Here is a 23,928-nt window from a genome sequence, read left to right as displayed (position 1 = left end):
ACACCCACAAAAAACACACATTCAGAGAGACACGCAGTCTCTCTTTTTTCCTGCAGTTCCTTCGTGGCTTTAATGCAGTCTGAGAATGTGTCTGCTCTGTCAGTCAGACTCACTGTCTTTTCCATTCATTACACTTAGAGGAAGGAAAATGCCTTTGTGTTTGCCATTTTTCAGTAACACTCTAAGTAGGGGTGCAGAGGAGCACACACACACACACACACACACACACACTTAAATTATTTACACTTCTATCAGCGTTAATGGATCCGTCAATTACATTACAGGCTCAATCTATAAGTCCTCCGCAAACGGTCCTGCTCCCATAATGAACAACAGCTTCATATATATTTGATCTGAGGGAATGTGTATGGCAAGATAAATGATAATGGATGGTCATCCTGCCGTTATACCATATTACACCCTTCTTTGCTCTAAAAGTAAGGATAATCACATTTCAGATAGCATTATTAAGCAGTCTGAGTTAAGCCTTGCTGAAACGCTCTCTTCATTGCACTAAATCTGCTCTCTTTGTGGAGGGAACTGAAGCTTTCCATCTACAGTATGTGTTCACTCTGCTGTGAAAAGCAACTTTCCTTTTCCTTCACTCTCTCTCTTTCTGGTGTTACTCTCTCTGTTCAGCTGCCCTGCTGCCATGCTCTTTCCTCCCTCACTCTGGTCCTTCATATATAATGCATGTTAAACAAACAGACATGTCAGAGTCACTCAAATGCATGGCTGTCCACTTGCTACTCCACCCTGACAAAGGATGCGGGGGTCACGTCTCAAAGGCCTTTATGTGCAGCCCAGGACCAGCTCAAGTACAGTCTGCTGCATCAAATACAAACTGTGCAGAAGAAACAAAAAATATATTTTAGTGATAAAGTACAATCTATTTATACAAAAATCTTGAAAGTGAAGTGCATTTCATCACATAAAGTCATACTAGTGTAGGGTGAAGCTTTGGTACAGAATCATAAAAAAAAAGTGAGATCATGAGTTTCAGGTGTCTGAGGTTATTTGTAAAGTGGATGCTTATTCAAGAGAGAAAAGTCTCTTTTGTCAAGGGTTTTAATCTCTAAAGGAGATCTGTTTTTATGCATGTTTGTGTCTTTGTATGAACATAAAAGTTCCTGCTAGCGTGCTGTCAAGGAGCGTACAAAGCAATGTTTGATCCATATAAATGTAGAACCAACTTCATTTTGTCCCTTGTGGTTGAGAGTGCCAAAACACTGTCAGTAAGAGCGATTTTCCCTCATCAGTTACTTTACATGTAAATCTAATTTCTCTCTTAAGGCATGGAGGGGATAAGCTGCTGCGCTGGCTCACTTTTGAATTGTATACATGCATAAATAAACACACACACACACACACACACAGTCACACACACACACACACACACACACACACACACACACACACACACACACACACACGCACACACCCATACTCACTCTCATCTACAAAATCCCAATTTTCCGGGTGCAGAGGTCTGTAGAATAGAGCGTGAGCCACTCATACAGAAACTGCATTATTCTCCATCAGCAATGTGGGGAGTCTGAGCTATTATACCATCCACCACTAGCGTGCACATACAAGTGGAGTTTACCACTTGACAGAGTGTGATGGGGCTTGAAAAGCACAAGGGTATGAGTGGGATTGTGCTTGATCAGCGGCAAAGTAAGTTAATTGTCATTTTCCATACAGAACATACTCCACTTGGTTTGCAGTCATATAATGCAAAATGACTAACTGCACACTTCACCAGCACATTACACAGCTTTTTGGAGTTGAAAGCTCCCAGAATGTCAACATGTGCACTTTTTCTGAGAACTGCAGATCACTGCATTTTAGCTTTGTCTAAGTCTTCAGCAGCAATGTATCTTCTCAAGATCAAGACTGAAAAATTTGTATTGCATTATAAAGTAATTAGAAGTACAGAAAAGTAGACAGATTATGCATTCCTTTCTTAAACAGCAGTCTCACCTGGGTGGTAAAAATAAATAACTGGAATAAGTGATGATTCGCTCGACTCTTTCCACCCTCTGTAGGCAAAGAGAAAACTGGATTTATTCAGACAGCTAATACACACAGTGACTCAGAATGTAAACTGTGTGAACGAAATGGGCTCGCAAGGCTTTTCCTCTCACCCAAAGCAAATATCTGTGCAGGAATAAGATATTGATTTGTCATTTCCCAGAACTGAAGCTCAGTAAATAGGCTAAGCAGACGTGTGTCCGGTGCTTCCTGATAATTGTTGTCCAGTAACATTCAGAGGCCTTTTCTCTGAAAGGATACACTAAACGCTGTAGATCCTCCATCATTCACATTGCCTTGCACGCACCTGTAAGTACATACCCGATAAAAACACACACATCCTTTATTTACTATTCATGTAGTGAATCTTTTCTGCTCAACCAAAAACAATCAAATATTCATTCCCGTGTTTACAGTGTTCTATTTTCCACAGTATGAACAACAACACATTTCTCACTGTCGACATGAATGTTTGAGCTTCTTGTGTTCAGGAAGCGAGTGGGAGAAGACGTTTAGTTTACAGTTAAACGATTTGAATGAATAAGAGCAGCAGTGAGTGTTTGTTTCTAGGTTAAGGAAGTTGAGCTCATTTCAGAGAAACAGAAGTACACATACAAATTATTCAGTTCTCCTTTTATAGTTTTGTAAAATCGATCATTATTAGAGATTATTATTGTGTATTTATATGCAATATCTGATAATTACTTTGAGTTCTACTTTTACTTATATATGTATTGTATAGTTATTCTCTGTAGTATTTATATTTCATATCCAAACACAGTAAAAGCAGTACATATTTTTGTGAGTTCTTTTGAATATAGTACTTATGATTCATTCCATGTAGGCTATGTACTATATGGTAGTTTACACATAAAAAGCAGTCACTGCTGGACTTATATTGCAGGAATATTTACATTATTCATTTACATATGATAAGATATTGTAATGTATATGTTGTATGTATATATATCTTTTATTGTCACTCATCAAATTCTTTTAATCTCTTCTTAAATATAAGACTTAACACTGAAATCTCCCTTTATCTGTTATTCTCAGCCTGTCTGTGCGCTGCTGTCATGTGCATTTCAAAATAAAATCTTATTTGATCTAATGTCTTTCTCCTTTTTATTGTTATTTTAGAATTGATATGTTAACTTTGTGTCATTGAGACTTTTCCCATCGATAAAAGATCTCGAGTAGTCCCCCTTAATTATCGAGTGCAATGTGCGAGCAGTTCCACCAGATGACACCAACTCCTCACAGCCAGGACAGGATACTGAAAGTTTAATCCTCCATCCACTAGGTGGAAGCAAACAGATATACAAAGCATGTAAAAGAAAATAATTGAAACTGTCGAAAACAGACAAAGAAAATCAGAGGGAGGGAAGATCCGGATCCAGAATAGCGGGAAGAAATGTGTTCTCTTTGTCTGCAAAAAGTTTCTTCTGTTTTTCTGTCACAATAAATGGTAAGAGAAAAATAGATCCGTTTTGCTTGTTTCATAATGCCGTACTTGTAGTAAGAGAGCGAGTGTTTAAAGTGCATCCGGAGGTGAACGATAACAGATGTTGTTAGTGCAGGAAACCAGGAAGGAAAGAAATATAGGTATTTACCATGAGACTGCTGAATACAGGACAACGGCTCTGCAGACTTTGTGCAACAAAACAAATAAATCGGCCTACTTTTGGCATGACGGTTTATTATGTAAAAAAAAAAAAAAGTCATGTTATAATGTGCAAGCAAGTATCCGCCCATCTTGGCACTTAAATGAACAAACTTGGTTGGCCATTGTAGGATTGCTGCACAATAATACAGTGATGTATTTCTATGACTACTTGACAGTCGTAATCTTCAAAGGTCCTATGCAGAGCTCTCAGAGACAAACAATACATGTGCCAGCATAATAGGGAAGACCTCCCACCTGATGAAGTCACATTTAGTGCAACACAAATTTCAAATATTTTGGCTACTAATAGAGGTTATGATTTCAACACTTTATGGCATATTACTTAACAATTACAACATACAAATGGCTCTAATAGTGAGGTATTTCCATTTATGGATTGAATAATCTTGTTGCATATTTCTTACTGTTCATTTACTGGACTATTGGAGGGACTCGCTGCAGTAGCTCTTGGAAAGATCATCTTGCATAAATGTGAGAATCTTGTTATATCTCGTCTCTACAGCCCTTTTAGTTAAAAAAAAAAAAAAAAATCTCAGGATTTTGTCTCAATTGTGAAGGAGTCTTGTAAGGATTCTGCAACTACTGTGAGAAACAATCAATTGTAATGTTGACAATACTACAAAAACTTAGAGTAGAGCCTGCTGGGTGATAGGGAATAATTGATAGTTATAAAAATGTTTTTTATCAATACAAAACTCATCCAGTCTTTTTTTAATGTCATAAACTATTCAGGTGAATGCCACAGCAGCCAGAGAATCCCACACAGTTTACTTGTCAGAAACCTGGTAATTTGACACATTTTTGGGTAAATAAATAATCTTACCAATGTACTAAATATTTGGCTTTGCAAATATTTCTGATTTGATCTATGCTTGCATTAAAGGTCTTCAGTATCACCCTGTTTTCTCAGGAGCTGATTTATCTGGTGTTCGGAGATGGCTGAGGAACCCGCAGCAGAAATCCAGCTACTCAGAAGCCACAAGCCGCAGCTGATAGAAATTCTAAGTGCGGACGCTGACTTTGTTCTGCAGCATGCAGACGCTCACTGCCTGCTGTCTCTTCACGCCTACCAGCAGGTGAAGTCTTGCCGTGTTCCTAGTGAGAAGGTGACAGACCTTTTGGATCACATCATCCAGAAAGGTCCGGGAGCAGCAGGAAGACTACTGGAGCTTCTGAAGGACCAGGCCCTGCAAGAAACCTTCCCCATGCTTTGTTTTATGAAGGATCTGAACGTCAGCACATTGTCTTCAGGTAGAGATAAGTGGGTTCAGTATTTTCATCAATTTCACTTTTAGATAGTGTTTGAGTTCCATGTTAAATATGTTCTTTATTTTGAAGGGAAAAAAGAAACATTATCAAAGAGAAAAGGAGCTCCTGAATTACAAGATATCATTCCAGCCAAAAACATCTGCAGCAATGGTGTGTCCCACTACACTGAAATCTATTGCAAATAAAACATTGTAAGAGCATCGCCTGCTTCATCTGCCTCCGTCTCAATTCACAGTGTCTGGCTTGGTGACGGAGAAGCAGCTGATGTCTGTGGCTCGTAACATTGGCAGATCTTGGCGGGAAATCGGCAGACAGGCTCTGGACATCCCGTCTGTGAAGCTGGAGCAGATTGAAGAGGACCATTCGGTCCACGTGGAGCGAGTCTTCGCCATGCTGCGTTCCTGGTGTACCTGTCAGAGGGAAAAAGCCACTGCAGCTGACCTGCACTCCCTCCTCACGCAGGGAGACTGGATGCCTGAAAACATTGACTTCCTGTTGAAGACCGACTGACACCCACTGAGACTGAAACTCTTTCAGTGGAAGTGTTTTTGCTGAGAATCGGTGTGTTTCCCATCATCAAGACTGTCATTCCATATCAGGAGAGAACTAGCAGTAAGACTTTACGACTTCATGGCATTCAGCAACGCTAAGCAAGAGACTTCTTCTTAAATTTTATAATATATTTTTATGGAAAACTTGCAAAAGATTTGTTTAATCTAAAAAAAAAAAAATCCAAAAGTACTATTTTGTGTCAATAGGGTCTTGTCTCAGGGTCAGTCAAGGAGAAATCAGGGAAAACAACTGAGCAGTGCTCATTTCATTTTGATCTGAATTCAGAAGGTTATTTAAAGACATATGATAAAATCATATATCTTATTTTTGTGTTTTGTTTTGTTCAACTCAACATTTGATAAATGTTTAAAAGTTTGTGGGAGAAAATGGAGCTTTCTCTGAAAGGGCAGACAATTAGGTGTCGCAACAGTTGCACTTTGTTCTTTGGATTAAGTGTACCTTACACCCTGGTATGTAATATGTGACTGTTGAGATAATATGTCAAGCAAATGAGGGTAGATAACCAGTTCCTCTCTTCCACCACACACTGAATAAAGTCATTTTATCAAAGTTGCTGCCTTTAAGAAGTTAATCTGATAATCTTGGTTGTGAGTCCATGAGAATCATTTCATAAAATACACAATACCTTGTTTCATTAAAAATTTCACACCTGACTTGGTTGAACCATTTTACTTAGTTTTTTGTGACAGAAACTCATAAATCAGAAGTTACTGTATTCAGCCACTGTCTTCCCTCATCTCAGACAACATTAATTAACTTTTAGTCTGGGACAAAGGTTGACTCCCTCCCAGTGCTGCAAAAAATTACCTTTGGTTTGTAGCCATTTTCTGCTGTCTGGCTGTCAGTGCAGAATAATAAAGGGGTAGAGATTCAACAACTTTTTAAAGGTGTAAAGATGGAAAATATGTCCTCATTCTCATGTAAGTACACTGCTATATCTGTCTATTTTTGATTGCAGGTCTTGAAAGTGTTTATTTGTTTAACAGCAGATGGACGGGTAACCAAACCAACTAATCTCCGTGACCTGAATGAGCCTCTTACTGACCACGCAGAGGGCCAACTCTTCTTGAATGAAGCCTTCAAAATCATTGTGAAGGAGGTGCTCTGCAAAGGCACAGATGTCAAACAGAAGGTCTCTTATAGAGCTTAAAAGGAGTGACTTTGTCAAATTACTGTGCTATTCTGAACAAAACTCATAACCTGTGTTTTCTTGGTGCAGGTTTGTGAGTGGAAAGAGCCCGATGAGCTGGCTCTGTTGCTGGATCTGGAGTTGAGAGAGACAGGGGAGCCTCAAGACAGGCTCCTACAGCGAGTAAGAGATGTCGCCAAGTACAGCATTAAGACAAGTAAGACTACTAGAAACAGATAACATTTTTAAATAGATTGACTCTCATTTACTCTTGATGAGACTTTTTTTTTGTGGTCATTTCAGGTCACCCACGTTTTTTTAATCAGCAGTTTGGTGGGGTGGACTATCACTCCTTGGCTGGACGATTTCTCACCGAGGCTCTCAACACTAACCTGTAAGAAAAAAAACATTAAAAAATTAGACAGTAAAGCATAAAATGGATAAACCTGTAAAAATATAATCCAATAAACAAAATATTGTGACCGAGATTAGCAGTGAAAGAAGTATTCAAATCTTTTACTTCACTAAATTGTAATATGCTACTTTGTTATAGATCAGTCCTGCACTCACAATTTTACTTGACTACTAGTAAAGAAGTAGTCAAATCTTATCAGAAATATTTGTTATACAGAAGGGCCGATTTCAAAGTGTTGTATTCCTGTAAATTTGATATCATTGGAGTATTATATTTGATGCTTTAACATCAAGAACATTTTGATGGCCAAGGCAGAGATCATTTTAGGTATTTTACTGCATGGTTGTTTAATCTGAAGCAATACATCATTTATGAAGTGATCAAATTTAGTATCTGGATTGGTTCCAAATAAAGTTGTCGAATAAAAGTATAACGTGTTAGAAAGTTCAAACACTAAAGTAAAGTTGTAGTACCTTAAATTATTCTGAAGTACAGTGCTTAAGTAAATACACGAATATTACTACTACTATGACGGGTGATAGGCAGCTGTTTCAACTCTGGTAATTTTTGTAAATGTAAAATATATAATATAAGTAAGTAAGCAAGTAAGATACATTTATTCATGCAGTACCTTTCTAGATCAGATGTCACAAAGCTCTACACAACGTAACATGTACAGTGCTGTATTTTAAGTTGATAAGAGATTTTGCATGTCAATTGTAGCTTTACCTATGAAGTGGCCCCAGTCTTTGTGCTGATGGAGTCTGAGGTTCTGAGAGGGCTACGTCAGCTGGTGGGCTGGACAGAAGGTGATGGTATTTTCTGCCCTGGGGGGTCCACCTCTAACATGTACGCCATGAACCTTGCACGTTACCGACTCTTTCCAGAGGTTAAAAGCCAGGGGCTGTGGGGTCTCCCACGCCTAGCCATCTTCACATCTCAAGAGGTTAGGATGGTTCTGCAACACTGCAATATTTGAGTGCACTGTAAAGTTGATTTAAACTTAATCTTAGGTGTTCAGTGAAGATCACGATTTGTTTTTTCTGCTAAATACACATGACTAAAAAGATGCATCTGTATGTTTTTCCAGAGCCATTACTCTGTGAAGAAAGGGGCTGCATTTATGGGTATTGGGACAGACAATGTCATCGTGGTGAAAGTGGATGATAGGTAATTGATTGTTTATTGTAAGAGCTGAGACTATTGAATAGAAAAATTACTTGATCAACTTTCATAATCAGTTGAACATTGAAATCATTTACTGAGAGAAACATGCCAGAAATTCTCTGGTGAGGAGTTACACTTTCTCATGCCCTGCAGAGGCAGCATGATTCCAGAGGACCTGGATGAGAAGATTGAGCTGTCCAAGTCTCAGGTGAATTTACTTACGTTTAGTAAGTGCTCGGATATATCAAATTTGACATGTGGGGAATCAAATATATTTTTGGTTTTAGCAGTGATTATCCACTTGCTATAAACTTGGCTCTTTTTATATAAATTCGCCCAAAAAGACCTTAACTGCAAGGAAACGGTGGTCCCTTTCTGTGTGTTTCTATTAGGGTGCAGTACCATTCTTTGTAAGCTGCACATCAGGGACCACAGTGCAGGGTGCGTTTGACCCGCTGGATCGCATAGCTGATGTTTGTGACAAGCACAAGCTCTGGATGCATGTCGACGTGAGTCCCCCAGTAGAAGACTAATCTATGTTGATAAGTTTTGAGCTTGTGAAGCTTGTGTTGTTTTTGTTCAAATTTAAAGAGATGCAGAGCTTTGTCATTTTGTTTCAGGCTGCCTGGGGAGGGAGCGTGCTCTTTTCCGAGAAACACAGACATCTGATGAAAGGTGTTGACAGGTATTCATATGCATGCAAGAAAGTTGAATTTTGTATCGCGAGAAAGACAACCATTAGCCTATACATGAGAGGAAGGGTGAATGGTCATTTACTACTCTGTGGTGTGTCCAAGAGCAAATTCAGTGGCCTGGAATCCACACAAGATGTTGGTGGCTGGCCTGCAGTGTTCTACCTTGCTGCTAAAGGATACCACGGTTTGGCTTCACAGTTTGATCTTACAAAATTTAAACATAATTTTTTTCAAAATAAAATAAGTTTTTACTTTTGCTTTTTTCTCTGACAATCCTCCTTTGTTCCTCAGAACTTGTTGAAGCAGTGCCACAGTGCCAGTGCCACATACCTCTTCCAGCAGGACAAATTCTACGACATGAATCTGGACATTGGGGATAAGTCTGTGCAGTGCAGCCGCAAGGTGGATTGCCTCAAGTTATGGTTGATGTGGAAAGCTGTTGGCTCCACTGGCTTGGCAGAGCGAGTAGAGAAAGCTTTCATCCATGTAAGGTAAACAAGGCATGCAGCTGTAGCACAAGAGGAGCCTCAAGTCAAGTAGAAAAGTCAAACTTATCTCATCCTTAAAGGGGAATAATTAAAAAAAAAAAAAATACAGCTATTTTGTTTTATGCATGTCAAATTCATTTAATCTTTGGTTGTGACTTTGCAATTTACATATAGTTTTTTATGAACAAAAACATAAGATGTTCAGATGGTCTTCACGAACTAGTGAATCCTATCTAATACAGCGAAACATTGTCTTAAATATCAAAAATTTGTTGAATAAACAACAACATCGTTAACTTTGCTCTTGCAGGTATCTGGTGGAGCAGATGAAGAAAAGAGATGGTTTCCATCTTCTGACTGTGGTAAATTCACATCTACAGCATGAAACATACATATTTTTCCCTTCGAAATTTTGGTGGTAACGTGTTTTCATTTGGCTCCATGGGCAGCCAGAGTTTGTGAATGTCTGCTTCTGGTTCATACCACCAAGTTTGAGAGGGAAGGAAGGAGATGCAGATTACCAGGACAGACTGGCAAAAGTAAGTAAGCAAAGAATAAAGTCTCCATGTTTGAGATTGCTTAAGTCTTTATTGCTGTTACACACACACACGCTGAAATGATCAGACTTTTTGTAAAGTGCATGTTTGTTAAAGATTGAGCGACTATTCTTTTTTGAACCATAGTTATTTTTTTGTTAAAAGGTAGCTCCAGTCATCAAGGAACGCATGATGAAACAAGGCACCATGATGGTGGGCTACCAACCTCTGGGAGCCAAGGTCAACTTTTTCCGTCTGATTGTATTCTCTCCCCTCGTCTCCCAGAAAGACATGGATTTCTTCCTCAATGAAATCGAAAGACTGGGAAATGATTTGTGACCAAAACCACAACTTTTGTACAATGTAAACAAATAGTTGTTGGCAAAGCCAGTGTAATGTCACAAATTATAACAAATATACCTCACTAATTACTAATTTCGCTGGATTCAAACAGCTGTGACAACATACCAAGGAATACATTAAGTGAAAAAAATAAATAAATAAAGTATCTTTGTTCTTGATAAATGTCAAATGACTGTGGCTTTTATTTAAAAGAGTTTTAAAAGAGTTCCAATGTTGACCTTTTTGAGACCATTTTGTGCAGGGCTGTTGTTCCCTTTTAAATTTGACCTATGACCCACTATTTAGAGAAAATAATGTCTTCCTGCTAAATGTGCTTCAATAACCCGAAGGCTGTAACTGATAATTGTTCTGACTGAAGTAATGGTCAGAAAAGTGAAAATGCTCATCACAACTTCCAGTGTCTAAAGTGCTTGCTTCAAATGTCCGGTTAATCTGATCAACAATCTAAGATCCCATTCAGCCTAACTATAAGACAAAGAAAGCAACACATTCTCACATTGTAAAGCTTGAAACATAATGTTTGTAGCTTTTTAATGTTGTGTTTTTTTTTTAGTTTTTATCTTTAATGATTTCGGATTGTTGCAGCTCCACATCATTCATAAACCCATCCCGCCACAAACTCTACCTCACTAATATGGCCGCACATGTGGGTCAACCCGAGACCCGTGACTGCTCCAGTCACGTGTCTCGGCGCGCGACCAATCGGAGCTCTCCCCGGGGAGAACTTCCGGTGGTGTTTCCTGTCAGTGTTTGTAAACTGGGGGAAAAAAATTGGAAGTGCGACAAGAAATTAATAGCCTCGAACACTCTAAAAACCGAAAGGTAAGCAGTCGGGTTTGCAGCACATCTCAGTAGCGGCTCTTTCAACGTTTTATAACCTTCTACGCGTGTGTTTGTCGCAGCTGCAGCCGGGGAGGGAGGCGTTATTTTGAGGTCGGCGCTGAGCCCGCACGCCCTGCCTCGGCTGTTGTTGTGTTGTCCGCGGCGGGGGGTTGGTGGAGGGTCGGTGGTGGGGGTGGGGGGGTTTCAGTCGCTCCAGAGTTGTCCCAAAACCCAAGTCCCGGCTGGCTAAGGCTGTTTTCGGTTTCCTCTTTTCGTTCAGCGGAGGTTCTCAGCCTGCTTCGCACTTTTTATACACCGACCTGAACACGGCGCGCTGGCTCTCCTGTGTCACATGGTCCCCGTGGATAAATAAAGCTCACTTTTCCATTATGGTTATTAGGGTACGATGCTAGCTAACTGTAGCTTACTCTTTGGCTTTTCGTGGTCCTAAAACACATGCACACAAAGGACTAAGTCAGCAAATTTTTTTTTTTTTTTTCAAATATTACACATTGATTAAAAGCAAGCGAGTTTGGGTTCTCGACTAATGGTATTTTTCTGTGTTGCTGAACGTTTCGTGTCCATTCGATGTTACTCGGAACACTTCAGTAATCATGCTGCTTCCTTTGCTGTGCCTGTTGTTACTATTTTTTTTTTTTAAGCCCTGCTGCAAGGTAATGTTTTGTTTGTTTATGCCGTATCATTTGATTTCCATTGACGTCAGGGTTTACCACTAAGATTATAGCATACCGTGAGGACAAAAAGCTGCCTGCCCTTTTTGTCTTACACATGACCTAAAAAAAAAAAAAAAAAAAAACACTGCACAAGATGCTGCAGTTTGTTTTTCTGACACAGTTCTTGCCACTGATAATGAGTATGTTTGCAATCACATTTGTGGCCTAGTTTTGGTTGCATTTGTAATATGGTATTAACACCAGTCCCAGAAATGTGGTTATTCATATCCAGGATCGAAACATTATGCAGGTGTACGATGGTCTGTGTGCTGTATTCATGTTTTTTTTTGCTCGATTTAGTTTCCCCATCTGATTGCTGGTGATGGTAAAGGAGCAACACAAATGTTCTGATCTGCATTGTCAAATCAGACTTCCCCTTTTTGATAATCACGGCATCAGTTTTCTGCAACTATTATGTCAATAACTTTAGTCAAGAATTGTCATCAACCTGAATAAGGTTTTGACATACACATACCCGGGATAGTTGCACGTTAACACGCTCAGCGTTGAGCAGAAATGATGTGCAGAAGGTGAGTTGTGTCCGACGTTTTGAGTGCAGGCATGTTTTCCTTTCATTGTTGTGTTTCGAATCTAAACTTTGCTCAAAATAAGAACTAGTCACATTTTCCAAATTCATTTTAAGTTGTGCAGGTCTGAAAGCTTGTACTTCTTGAATCAGTCTTGATAATAATCGTAACTGTTATCCCAGGTGGTATCAGGTAGAAGAAATAATGGCTGTTTCTCAGTCACCAGTTTAGTCGTTAACTCCGCATGTATTTTAATCATAAAACTAATTTCTGTGCTATGGATCTGAACTGTTTATAAAATACCCAGAATACCACAGATATGGCCAATGACTGACAACATTTTCACCTACATTTATTGAAAAAGAGGATATTAGAAACTTCATGGACAAGAGAAACACACATGATGTTTGTAGTGTTACAGATATATATATGTTTGTGCCATATCTATTTACGTTTACACCCATCACTTCCAAAAAAGATGGCTTTATGTAATGCGATAGAATGTTTGGTTATTATCGTGTCGTGTTTTAGCTTCACAAGTCCCTGATTGATCAAAGGAAAAATGTTTTCATCTGCGATTTCAGTGCCAGATTTTTGAACAGCAAAATCCAGCTCAGTTTCTGTCTAGTAATTGACTACATACTGAAGTCATTTTCTCTCGTTTATGCTACAAATCACGTCACGGCCGGGTGTAAAAATCACCATAACTTGCTTTGATGTAGATTGATTATTATTTGCATGAATATGCTTTGAAGCGTCTTGAATGCTTGTAACAATTTCAGGTAGATGCAGGTGTGTTTTAACTTGCTCTAGCAGAAGCTTGCAGCACAATTTGTAGGTCGTTCTGTGTTCTCGAATTTCAGTCTCACCTCGTATGTAAAGCGCTCTATCAATCTATCATACCCGCAAAAATGTGTTTTCTGTTTGAAGGTTGTCCTCATTTCTCCATCAGATTTCCATCTTTATTTTGTACATGACTGTTATGTTTTCTGTCACGCATGTAACCCAGAAGCGTGCACCAAACCATTGGGGCTGCCTTGCCTGGTAAAGAGCACGTATGAATGCCGGTCCTAAATTTCTGGTCCCATGTCCAGATGTGGTGATTTGTGTAGTAGATTGGCCCAGTTCTCCAGCTCCTGATCCCAACGTGTTCAAATGTTAGCCTTATGTTGTCATGCCTCTGCTTTCAGGCTTTTGCCCCTGATGATTTGGGTGGGTGAGGTCTCTTCTGTCACCCCTCATCCTGAGTGAAGCCCCCTCTGTCCCCCTAAACACACACGCATTCAAACCACGGCGATGACACACCATTCCAACAATTCTGTTCGAGACCATATGAAGTGGGTCAGTGGAAGTCTCTACATCTCCAGAGTCACCATCACGGTTTTAGTGTCTGCATTTATCTGTCACTCCCATGACTCAAAGCCCCCCACCCCCACCCCCCCGACCCCTTGACTCTGTGAGGGGTGCTGCGGCCCCCTCCTTCTGCTCTGACATGCTGTTTGTGTTGCCAGGCTGGGTTGCTGGGCTGTGAGGCGGTGCTGTCCAGCATGGCCCTGATGCAAGCCAACAACATCCCAGGCCAGAAGAAGATGATGTCATCCTTGGGTCAGGGACATAGGGCCAGCCCCGAGAGCCACCAAGGGCACTCGCAGCACGGCCACAACCACCACGGCCACCAGGTTCACCATGGACAACCGCACCACAGCCACATGGGCCATCCCTCTGCCGGAAGCTGTCCACCCCTGGTGAGAGTGATGGTGGCTGTAGCTCCAAGCTCACCACAGGAGCTTCTTTAATTCATTTTGCATGAGGGAAAAAAAAAAGGTCACTGAGAAAGTGTGCTGATGTTGTGATTTCACAACGTGGACCGGTTAAGGTTGTTAACCAACAGATGTTTCAGCAGTTAAAGTAAACTGAACATGAAGTAAAACTCATCGGAAGTGGAACGCGGTATGAAACATTCATGAATTATTATTTTTTTTTGCATAGGAGTTTTATGACGTGATTATATATGATTACTTAACCTCCACCTGTCTAGCATTTCTGAGAACAATATTAATAGAAACATGAAGAAAAGTTTTATACAAATAAAATGTAGTTTTGACATTTTGTGTTGATGCATTATCAGTTTCCACCTGTGGATGCCTTCAGGGGGAGCTGTTCTTAAAAGAGACGTTAATGACTGCATATCTCATCCAACAACTGCATTATAGTGTTTTGTAAACCTTCAAAGTAATAAATATAAATATTTAAAAGAGGGGAAGCGAAAGGGGTACCGTGCGTTTGTGATTATGTGTTTGGTCATTTATGGCCAGATACCATCACAAATAGCTGTTTTGGAAGTAAACTTTTTGTTGCAACGCAAACTTTTACCTAATAATATCTATTATTCGACTTCCTCCGAAAGCTAATCCGAAAAGACGGCGATTATCACTCATCAAGGTTGATTGACGGAAAGGACCTGCAGGCAAACCAGAATATGCAACCCAAGAAGAAACACAAAAAATCCTCCAACAAAGTCAAAGAGGAAGTGGAGGTCAGGATTCTTTTAAAACCACACAAATGCAAAGACATGCTGTTGCTGTGAAGTTCAGTTTTGTCTGACTGTGATGTCGATGTCGACAGCATTTACTTCCGTCAATGGATATGGAAGACGACAGCTCCCTGAAAGTCCAGAAGAACTTCATTTGCGATCACTGCTACGGAGCTTTCCGGAGCAGCTACCACCTCAAGCGACATATTCTCACACATACAGGTGAGAACTCGGACGTCATTTCTTCACATTCTTCTGTTCGTAAATAAGCCGCTCTCGTTACCCGAGATGATTAAATACGTGTCATTAATGTGCCTTTTCTCTTATTTGGTCCTCTTCCTCCGCTCTTTTTATTTTGTCAAATAAACAGATTTGATAACGCATGTATTCAAAATGGTATGTATCTTTGAGCTGGCGGGCGACACGCAAGTTGCAGCCAGCTCAAGACGCAGTGACTCCTGACGAGTGCTGACCAACACCCGCGGTTGTTTACAGGGGAAAAGCCGTTTGCTTGTGACGCGTGTGACATGCGGTTCATTCAGCGCTACCACCTGGACAGACACAAGAGGGTACACAGCGGAGAAAAGCCATACCAGTGTGATCGCTGCCATCAGGTTCGTCCGCCGTTTCTTTTCAGCGCAACCATTAAACTTAACGTGTCTTGAGGGTGGATCGAAACGTTGTGAGACTGTCGCCGAGCGGAATGCAGCGCAAGCGCAGTCCTGTGCAGGGAGCAGGGGGAAGCAACAAAAAAAAAACAACAAAAAAAACCCTCTCGTGCATAAGTATTTCAAGTTTTGTTGCTTGATCGATGTCGCCGCCTGTGTAACGCGTGCTTCCTTCAGACGTGGACGGCGATATTGTTCTCCTCTCGAAATGCGAACGCAATCGGCGTTCTGAAGCATTTCGAGGGTCGCGGGCAGACAGGCAGACAGACAGACACCCAGACAGACCTGATTGCTCCTGGACGGGGACATTTTTCACGACAGCAGCATGAAAACAGGCGAAATTGCAAACGCCGACAGAACGCGGCTCACACAAACCACGCGCAACTGACGTGCTCATATTGATAAAGCCACATAACTTCGACAAATAAAATAGACAAAGGCCACCGCTTCCCCCTGCTTCATGCACATCGCTCTGTTGCGTGCAACAGGAGGAGTCTCCGAACTGCTTTGACTGAGCAGAACATTGTGCAGTTACGTTTTCTGCGCGGCGGTCGGCCGCGGATGTTTAATGACCGTTAACTTGACCGAGCCGCGCGTCTTTCCTTGCCTTGCTTCAGAACTTTTCACGGACAGACAGGCTGCTGAGACACCGGCGGCTGTGCACCGTCGGGATGTGCAAAGAGGAGAGCCAGTACTCCCAGGACGCGTCGGCCCATCCGGCTTCCTGGAGCCCCCTACAGCCTTCCAACAACCGTCTGACTGTCTGACCCTCGGCTTCCCGTAGAGACACAACCGACGACAGTCGCATGCTGCTCAGTCGCGCCATACGGTGGAGTTGTGACCTGAGACAGCCTACCTGAACTCAACCGAACTTTAGTGTGCTCTCGCCAGCTCATTGTTTAGAGCTTGATAGTGGATTTTTGTACCTTTTTGTTTTTTTCTCTTTTTTTTCTATCTACTGTTACATTCATATACAGGCAGAAGAGGATGGACTACTTTACAAAATTTGGACAGCAAGTCACGGTATTACGGCAATAAGCGAAATAACTGAACTGAGAGACGTTCAAATCTCCTTTCATCTGAAAGGCTGCGGGTATTTTTTGGTGTCGCTGCCCAGAGATTGCAAGCATTTTTTTTTTTCTCGACTGCATGGACGGTCAGTATATCATGCAGCGCCTCTTAGATATATCCTCTTGACCTGCAATCGACCCCGGCTCTGCCTGTGCACACCAATGCACAACTCACCGAAGGACACGCGCACACAAAACCATGTAGCATTTTAGTGTTGAAGTCCTACTTGTTTTGTGTCCCTAATGCTTCTCTCATGTACCAGCTACCGCTGACGAGCAACAGGTCACGGCAGGCTTGTGGTGTTTGCTGCTTTGAGGAAATCCTTGGTAACTGGTAATTAGCTACTTATCAAATACTGTCGGTCAATTTTAATGTTTTTGATAGCACTGATCAAAACGGGAGTCACTAGAGAGTGACATTCCAACTAGTTTTGTGTCATGTACAAGATTGCCTTCATTTCCAACACACAAGTCTTAATTGGATCTGAAATAGTTTCTTTCTTGCTATTTGCCCTGCTGTAAAAGTAGAGGAACAACTGCAGGGGCAACAGTGTTGATGATGTGTTCAGATCAGCTGAAAAACACTAGTTTTACTAGATACTCCTGAAATGTTTCTTTCCAGCTAATCCTGGTATTAGATATTAAGTTGTGTAGCGACTGTTGGCACATATTTACAGCTCGACCTTGTTTTAAAGGATTTGGTCCTGACCATTAACAGGTTACACTGTTAGTGCAGTTTAAGGCTGAAAGGTTTTATAGAAGCCCAGATTTTTTTGAAGCTCTTAAACAGCGAGTTGTTGGTTTTTTTTTAATTATTATTTTTACTGGATGTAGGACTGACTTGTCTTTTTCAGAATTGAGGTGTTTCCTCTGCTTCTGTAAAATGATCCCCAAGATAAATCCATTGTGTTTACAGCCTCTCTGCTCTTTGAAACCACTGTCTTGTTTTTTTTGTTGTTTTTTTTCCCCTGTTCAGTGATCATAGATTCTTCTGACATTACAAGACTTTTTTTTTTTTTCTTTTTTTTTTTAAACCTTCAGAAGTCCTCTGGTTTTGCGAAATCCTTCGGTTTAGATTGCTCTTGAGACTGTTTGCACACCACTCGATCAAAACTAGTCTCAGGCCTAACCTTCTTATTTTCATAGGAAGGACTGGTGACGTTTTCTTGTTGCTGATGGTTTTATTCATTACTCAGTTCACACCGTTTAAGATATAAATTGGCTCATCCACAGATTTCCAGTGCTGACTTCTGTCTCCGCCCAACTGAATGTGATCTGAATCCTCTGCCAGGCCATTTCATCCCCAGTTTAACCTTCAGCATCTTCAGTGAAGACGACTAATTGAACTTGGTGGATAAGGAACAACGACATCCTCAAGGTGTTTTGTATGATGACAACTGGCAGCATATTCAGGCCTGTAAATGGTTTAGAGCTGCAATAATTATTCAATTAATCGATCAATTAATTATCTGAAAATTGATCGCCGGTTAATTTCTGCAATAACTCAGAATTTTGAGTCCATTTTTAACAGAAAAAAGCTCAAATTCTCAGATTCCAGCTTCTTAAAACGTGAATTTTTTTTTTTTTTATTATTTTTTTTTTTTTGTCCAAAATGATAATGAACCGACAATTTTTTGGTCGTGGACTGTTGGTCGGGACAAAACAAGACATGTTAAGCCGCATTGAGAAACACTAGTTGACATTTTTCACAATTCTGACATTTCAAAGAGCAAACAGCTGATTGATTAATCGAGACAATAAAAAAACAAATTACTTGATAGTGAAAGTAATTTAGTTGCAACCTTAACATGGTTAAATCAGTCTGTAAACACTGGACTGAAGATGTTAGTTCAGTTGTAGAAGAAGCCATGAGTATTAACAGTAATTTAGACTCAAAGTTTTCTAGTAAACAGGTCTGTTGCTTTCAGACTTTTAGATTATGTGAGTGGAGTTTGGGGCCCATCACTGACTGTCCACTGTTTATGAAGTTAATATATATTTAAATTGTATTAGGAGTAGAACATAGTATGTATGGGACCTAAACTCCAAAAGCAAATCAAAGATTTTACAAAGTTATTATCATTAGTCAGATTTCTCATGAAAGCTGAAAAGTTAATGACGAGTCATTGTTCAACTTGATGTTAGGAGAAAAGTCAAATTTTCCACTCTTCCCCTTTTAGTATAGCAGCCAAGATTAGGTAGGATAATCTTTTTTATTTTTTTATTTGTTTTATTTGCATGTGTTAGTTAGAGGACCTTGTATACATCAAGTTTTTTTTTTTAATGTGAGCCCCAACAGTTTTGACCTGTCAGGAGTGAAGTCAGTTTTGACTCGGTCAATCACACTTGTACTGATCCGAGTTTTAGGGCCCCAAGTCACAATAAAAGTGTTTCTTTTTAAACAGCGCATGTTGTTTATGTATTCTACAACAAGAGTTCAGAAAGATTTTCTGGCGTTTGCTATTATTGTGTGCTGCAAATATTTCAGAAGAAGTAATACACCAGCTCTGTCAGCAGGTGGCAGCCACAACCATAGGAGGGCCAATTTTCTGAAGTGAATATGAAAACACAAAATGTTTTACACTCATTACTGGACATTTAAAAAGACCACACAGAGCTAAGTGTGAAAATACCTTCAATTACAAATAAATTGTACGAGATAGCTGTACGTTGTTATTATGCCAGAGTTTTTTTCTGACTTCAATATAGAGCTGAGGAAAACAACAAATCCAACCAGAAAACACTTGTAATACACCAGATTAATTCTCACCCGTCACCGCTGATTAATCAATAGCAAAACTTCACATTGAAAAATAACTTTCAGTAGGTTTATACATTCCCGTGTCTCTTTACAACCTCTCTCGAGAAACAGATGGTACTTTCACAGTGTAAAGCCAAGAGCTCTGTCGTTTCAAATAGCCTTTTTTGGGGGTCATTTTTGGAGATGATAAATATAACTTATTGATGTCATGAATATGATCTACAAACAAATCTGCATACTGCTTCTTGAATGTAAAATCTGGGATAGAACAGTGACATGTTATAAATTTGGAACTTGATTTTAAAACTTGCTACAAACGTGGAGTGGAGAAACATAAACCACACAACAGTCAAGTCAGAGAGATGATTTGTTCAATAACACTGTTGTCAAAGTGGGCGATCAAACAGACATAACCATCTGATACCCACATTGTTCAGAGAGGAGGAAAGAATTTCATCAAGTACATTGCCCCGTAATTCTGCCTGCGTTGGTATTGCCACATCAGTCGTATGTTAAGAAGTGCAGATCGTACCCTTTGGCACCTTACTCTTTGCTATTGACCAGTTCTTTAATTACTGCATTAAGATAGGCAGGATGAGATCAGCCTGAAGGCTGCAGGGAGTGTGCGCCTTCCCCCATGGGAGACATCCCCTCCCTCTGCAGCCTGATTTACAGCACCCACAGGCCCCTGGCACTTAACAATGGACCTCCTTAAGTGAGGTAGATGGGGAGGAGATCAGAGAGGGGGGGAGATAACACTCCATCTTCATGCACAAAGTGCTGAAATCATCTAGGTTCGAAATCATCTCTGCGAGACAGACTGATCATGTAGTCAGTCCAGAGGTAAAGTGTGGGAGTGCTACCTTGTCCTCAGTCTGGCTCACTCTATCAGGGAGGAGAGGTCTCCTCAAGACTGATAGCCAGCTCTCAGCGCGCTCACCTCTCCTGTCGGAGGGATGCAAGAAATAGGTCCTCCCAACAGAAATCTCCCCAACAACCGGTAAATCTGAGCACACTGTGGCTCTGTCAACACATGGGTGGTTCAGAGGTTTACAAAAACAAGTGCTTGGCAGCAGAAGCGTTCTATCTCCTACAAATGTTTGGTTGCCCCCTGATCAAACACATCACAGGCTCCCTGCAACTGATTGAAACCCTCCCAACAATAGCTCCTGCTATCTCCTTCTCCCCAAGGTGTGGGAGAGCCTTTTCATCTCAGGCTTTGATTAATAAAGGAATCGCTGGTTGGTTGAAAGCAACGATGTGCCCCCTCCGAACATCCATCATGCCTGTGACAGCCCACCTCTCTGTGTTAATTAGCAGTGATATTTAAGCTGTCTGAGGTGTTCCGTGGCCGTCAGCGTGGTGGTGCTGCTCATCATTAAAATTTCAGTCCCTCTGTCCGGGTTACTCCCATTTTCCTCGAAAACCTGAGTGAACACATTCGTAAATGTTCGCACAGAAAGCTCAAGCCGTGTGTTCACTGCAGAAATGTAAAGAATGACTAAAGAGGACATTTTAAATTAAATGAATTATCTGTGAACATGATTCTGGTTGCTGCACTCTGTCTTTTTCATGCATTTTAACATCAAACCAGCTTGAATGTAAAAACATCAATTTAACTTATCACAGTTGCTCAATAATCATTTGAAATTACATGAAAGAATTTGCCATAAATCTAAAGTTCTCATCAAACAATGAGCAGAGAAAATGTGAATCCATTACTTATTAATGATGACCAAATATTGTAATATTCTTTAATACCAGGGGCTATTATTCAGAAATAAATTATTAATCCTGGTCTATGTTATAACCAAAAGGCATCATGCACCAAAATGAGAATTTCAGTGTTGTAAAATTAAAGAATAGCTGGTTTAAATTAAGAGCATCTTCGTAAACGGCAGCCATTTTACACCAAACTGGGATGGACAAAATGGCCTCCAAAGTGTTCACAAAGTTGGGAGTATAAACAGTATAAACAGTATACCAGGGTGCCAGGGTACGTTACTGTTGTAACAGGGTATATTATGTCATGCTTCAAATTGTCCCGTATTTAGATGTCTGACACTACTTTTCTAATTAGTGCAACTCAACAAGATAAATTAGGCCCCGCACATCATTCCCTGAAGTCACAATACAACACAGAGGAGAAGACGGGCGAAACTATCACCCACCTGACAGGTAACAAGGGAAAAGTTTGAGTTCGGCCTACTTGCATTTTGATTTATTCAAATCATGAATATTCATGCGTGAAAATGTACCTCCAGTGAAATGAGAACACACAGGCTAAGTTTTCAAAATTATCTTTTTGCGATATGGCTTCATCAAGGAAGGTGTGACGGATGTGTGTGTGTGTGTGTGTGTGGGAAAAAAAAGATAGAATATATGTTGAATATTTGACAAATGTGGCCTTTTTCATCTGAGTTTCATTTAGACACTTCAATTTCAGTGTCCTGCTTACTGAGACACGTGAAAAGAACAGCATTAACGTTATCAATAACACTTCTGCTTTTCCTGCTACGACACACCAAAATGTCAGCTGTGAAAATTTGACAACCACGATGTGAAGTATCACACAGGACTGTCATGTCTCATGAACTGAGAGACAAATGAGATGTAGAGTGGCTGCTGATTTTAAAGGACCACTGTAATTTCATCAAAACAAGAGCACTAGAAATTCATAATCTCCGTTCAACAATCAGTCAATGCTCTGCTGCTCCTTCAAAAATACAAAATAGTGCTTTTTAAAAAAAGGAGAGGCGGGAGAAAGAAGGAGGCCCAGCCTCTGCTGAGTGTGAGGGCTTCTTGCTGTGTTCACCTTTGCTTCGGGTCTGCAGCATGCATATGCATTCACAAAGATCAAGGTCAGCTGCGCAGGACCTTGTTAATGAGATTTATTTGGCCTAAGAGTCACCCACATTCCCCTCGACAGGACGGATACCCAGCTCCTTGCCGGCTGTGTAAAAACTACTTTCCAACGTAGGTATGTTTAGCCTCAACAAGATAGTTGGCTTGGCCGTTTGCCACTCTATTAATCTACAGCTTGTTTCTCCAGGAAATAACCAGCCTGCCGCAACATGGGTCGCCTGAGCTGAAGCGTTACCTCGGACTTCGACGGTTTGCTCTCGTCTAATCTTACAGGGCTCTCTGACTTCAAAATCAGTAAGTAAAATGGGCAACGCGCCAAGAAAAGTGGTTACTTTACCTTCACACAAACTGGTTTATAGTAATTTATGGTAGACGAGGAGACACGGCAGTTAAAGCTTTATATAGTTTAAGGTGACACAATTTCATCAACTGTAATATGGTACCGGCCTTGTCGCTGACGCCATGTGGTTCTTAACACAAACAAATACACGGCAGAGCTGAGTTGAGCAAATCCACAGTTTCATCTGCAGTCTTCCCTGACCAAATAATGATACCTATTCAGACAAATGCAACTGCTGAATGGATTCATTTTAATGTACATCTGAACAGACTAGTGATTTAGTGAAACTGAAGCTGGACTAGTCCCTTTCAGTACATATTTTAAACATATTAAGTGCTTTACTGATGACGATGTCACTCCACATCTTTGGTTCAGGCAAAATATCTGAACAACAAAAAAATATGGTATGTAGATTCATGCTCCCCAGAGGACGAATCCTAAAGACCTATCATGTGAAATATCTCAACACCTACCAGATGGATTGCCACAAAATTTTGTTCAGATGTCCATGTTGCTGTGTCCTCTAAAGTTTGTGTCCCCCTGGACATCTTCTCCAACACTCCGTTGAGACATTTCTGGCTTTCAGTCAAATGTCTTAAGAACTATCAAATGGCTTGCCATGAAATTTGGTAGACGTTCATGACCTCTTTATAATGAATTATACCAAACATTATACAAATATTAGGGATCCCTTGACATGGTGAGTACGTTAGCAGGCTCATGTAGCCTCACGGAGGCTGGCGAAACAATCGGAGTCTTCTTATTAATAAATATAAATAATAAGCCTGGTGTAAACTGTTATATTTCTTCTTTTAAATCATCACAGTTTCCTTCACCATAAAGAATGTATTTTAGTTATACAGGTGCTGGATGCTCACTGCCCTGTGAAAACCATAACCTTTATGTTCCACCGTCTGGACACTTAACAAACACCAGAAGACATAAAGATAAAAAAAAAAAAATCTGGTCTTTTCTTGTATGAGTTCATCCTGATAGCTTTTTCCATAACCTCAAAACTCTCTCTTAGGTAAAAGACGCCCTCCTAAGTATGTAATCTTGCTGGTTGAAACAGCAGAACAGCAAAGGCAAAGGTTCACGAGTAGCCTGATTCGATACAGGAAAGACCTCTCTGTAATGGTTAACTCTATACACGTATATTTGTCCCAGCCCCTTCTAACACGCCGGCAACCTATCCATCACTCCCGTGAGTTCAGAGGGATCACGTCTCTTTCAGATGTAAAAACCTGTTTTC

General features: G+C 40.5%; 3 protein-coding genes across 11 annotated transcripts; all 3 read left to right on the top strand.

The window, feature by feature from the left end:
• Positions 1-3,417: 3,417 nt before the first annotated feature.
• Positions 3,418-6,620, top strand: LOC138193300 (uncharacterized). 7 transcript variants are annotated; one of them, XR_011177858.1, is made up of 5 exons: positions 3,418-3,502; positions 4,632-4,972; positions 5,060-5,140; positions 5,226-5,551; positions 6,550-6,620. XR_011177858.1 is itself a non-coding variant. In XM_069141267.1 (5 exons), the coding sequence occupies exons 2-5, from the start codon at positions 4,458-4,460 to the stop codon at positions 5,498-5,500; spliced, it is 603 nt and encodes a 200-aa protein (XP_068997368.1). In that variant the 5' UTR covers positions 3,418-3,502; positions 4,454-4,457; the 3' UTR covers positions 5,501-6,202. The 7 variants fall into 7 exon arrangements, 6 of the variants coding, with proteins under 6 accessions (XP_068997368.1, XP_068997363.1, XP_068997367.1 ...); XM_069141267.1 differs by lacking the exon at positions 6,550-6,620 and adding an exon at positions 4,454-4,526 and having other exon boundaries at positions 4,795-4,972; positions 5,226-6,202; XM_069141262.1 differs by lacking the exon at positions 6,550-6,620 and having other exon boundaries at positions 5,226-6,202.
• Positions 6,621-7,009: 389 nt separating this feature from the next.
• On the top strand, positions 7,010-10,476 carry csad (cysteine sulfinic acid decarboxylase). Its single transcript, XM_069141261.1, has 11 exons — positions 7,010-7,086; positions 7,831-8,053; positions 8,198-8,277; positions 8,428-8,482; positions 8,667-8,783; positions 8,895-8,959; positions 9,072-9,153; positions 9,261-9,460; positions 9,768-9,819; positions 9,907-9,996; positions 10,159-10,476. The coding sequence occupies exons 2-11, from the start codon at positions 7,865-7,867 to the stop codon at positions 10,330-10,332; spliced, it is 1,104 nt and encodes a 367-aa protein (XP_068997362.1). The 5' UTR covers positions 7,010-7,086; positions 7,831-7,864; the 3' UTR covers positions 10,333-10,476.
• A 615-nt stretch (positions 10,477-11,091) lies between these two features.
• Positions 11,092-19,115, top strand: znf740b (zinc finger protein 740b). Of its 3 annotated transcripts, XM_069141001.1 has the most exons (7): positions 11,099-11,178; positions 13,630-13,780; positions 13,951-14,184; positions 14,847-14,975; positions 15,065-15,194; positions 15,468-15,586; positions 16,258-19,115. In XM_069141001.1, exons 2-7 carry the CDS (start codon positions 13,736-13,738, stop codon positions 16,405-16,407), a joined length of 807 nt encoding a protein of 268 aa, XP_068997102.1. In that variant the 5' UTR covers positions 11,099-11,178; positions 13,630-13,735; the 3' UTR covers positions 16,408-19,115. The 3 variants fall into 3 exon arrangements, with proteins under 3 accessions (XP_068997103.1, XP_068997102.1, XP_068997101.1); XM_069141002.1 differs by lacking the exon at positions 13,630-13,780 and having other exon boundaries at positions 11,092-11,178; XM_069141000.1 differs by lacking the exon at positions 11,099-11,178 and having other exon boundaries at positions 11,405-13,780.
• Positions 19,116-23,928: the final 4,813 nt, after the last annotated feature.

The sequence above is a fragment of the Embiotoca jacksoni genome, unplaced genomic scaffold (genome assembly GCF_022577435.1).
Source record: "Embiotoca jacksoni isolate LCO1_2020_lvr unplaced genomic scaffold, fEmbJac1.0.p SCAF_9, whole genome shotgun sequence".
Classification (NCBI taxonomy): domain Eukaryota; kingdom Metazoa; phylum Chordata; class Actinopteri; family Embiotocidae; genus Embiotoca; species Embiotoca jacksoni.
This window is presented reverse-complemented; position numbering and strand designations above follow the sequence as displayed.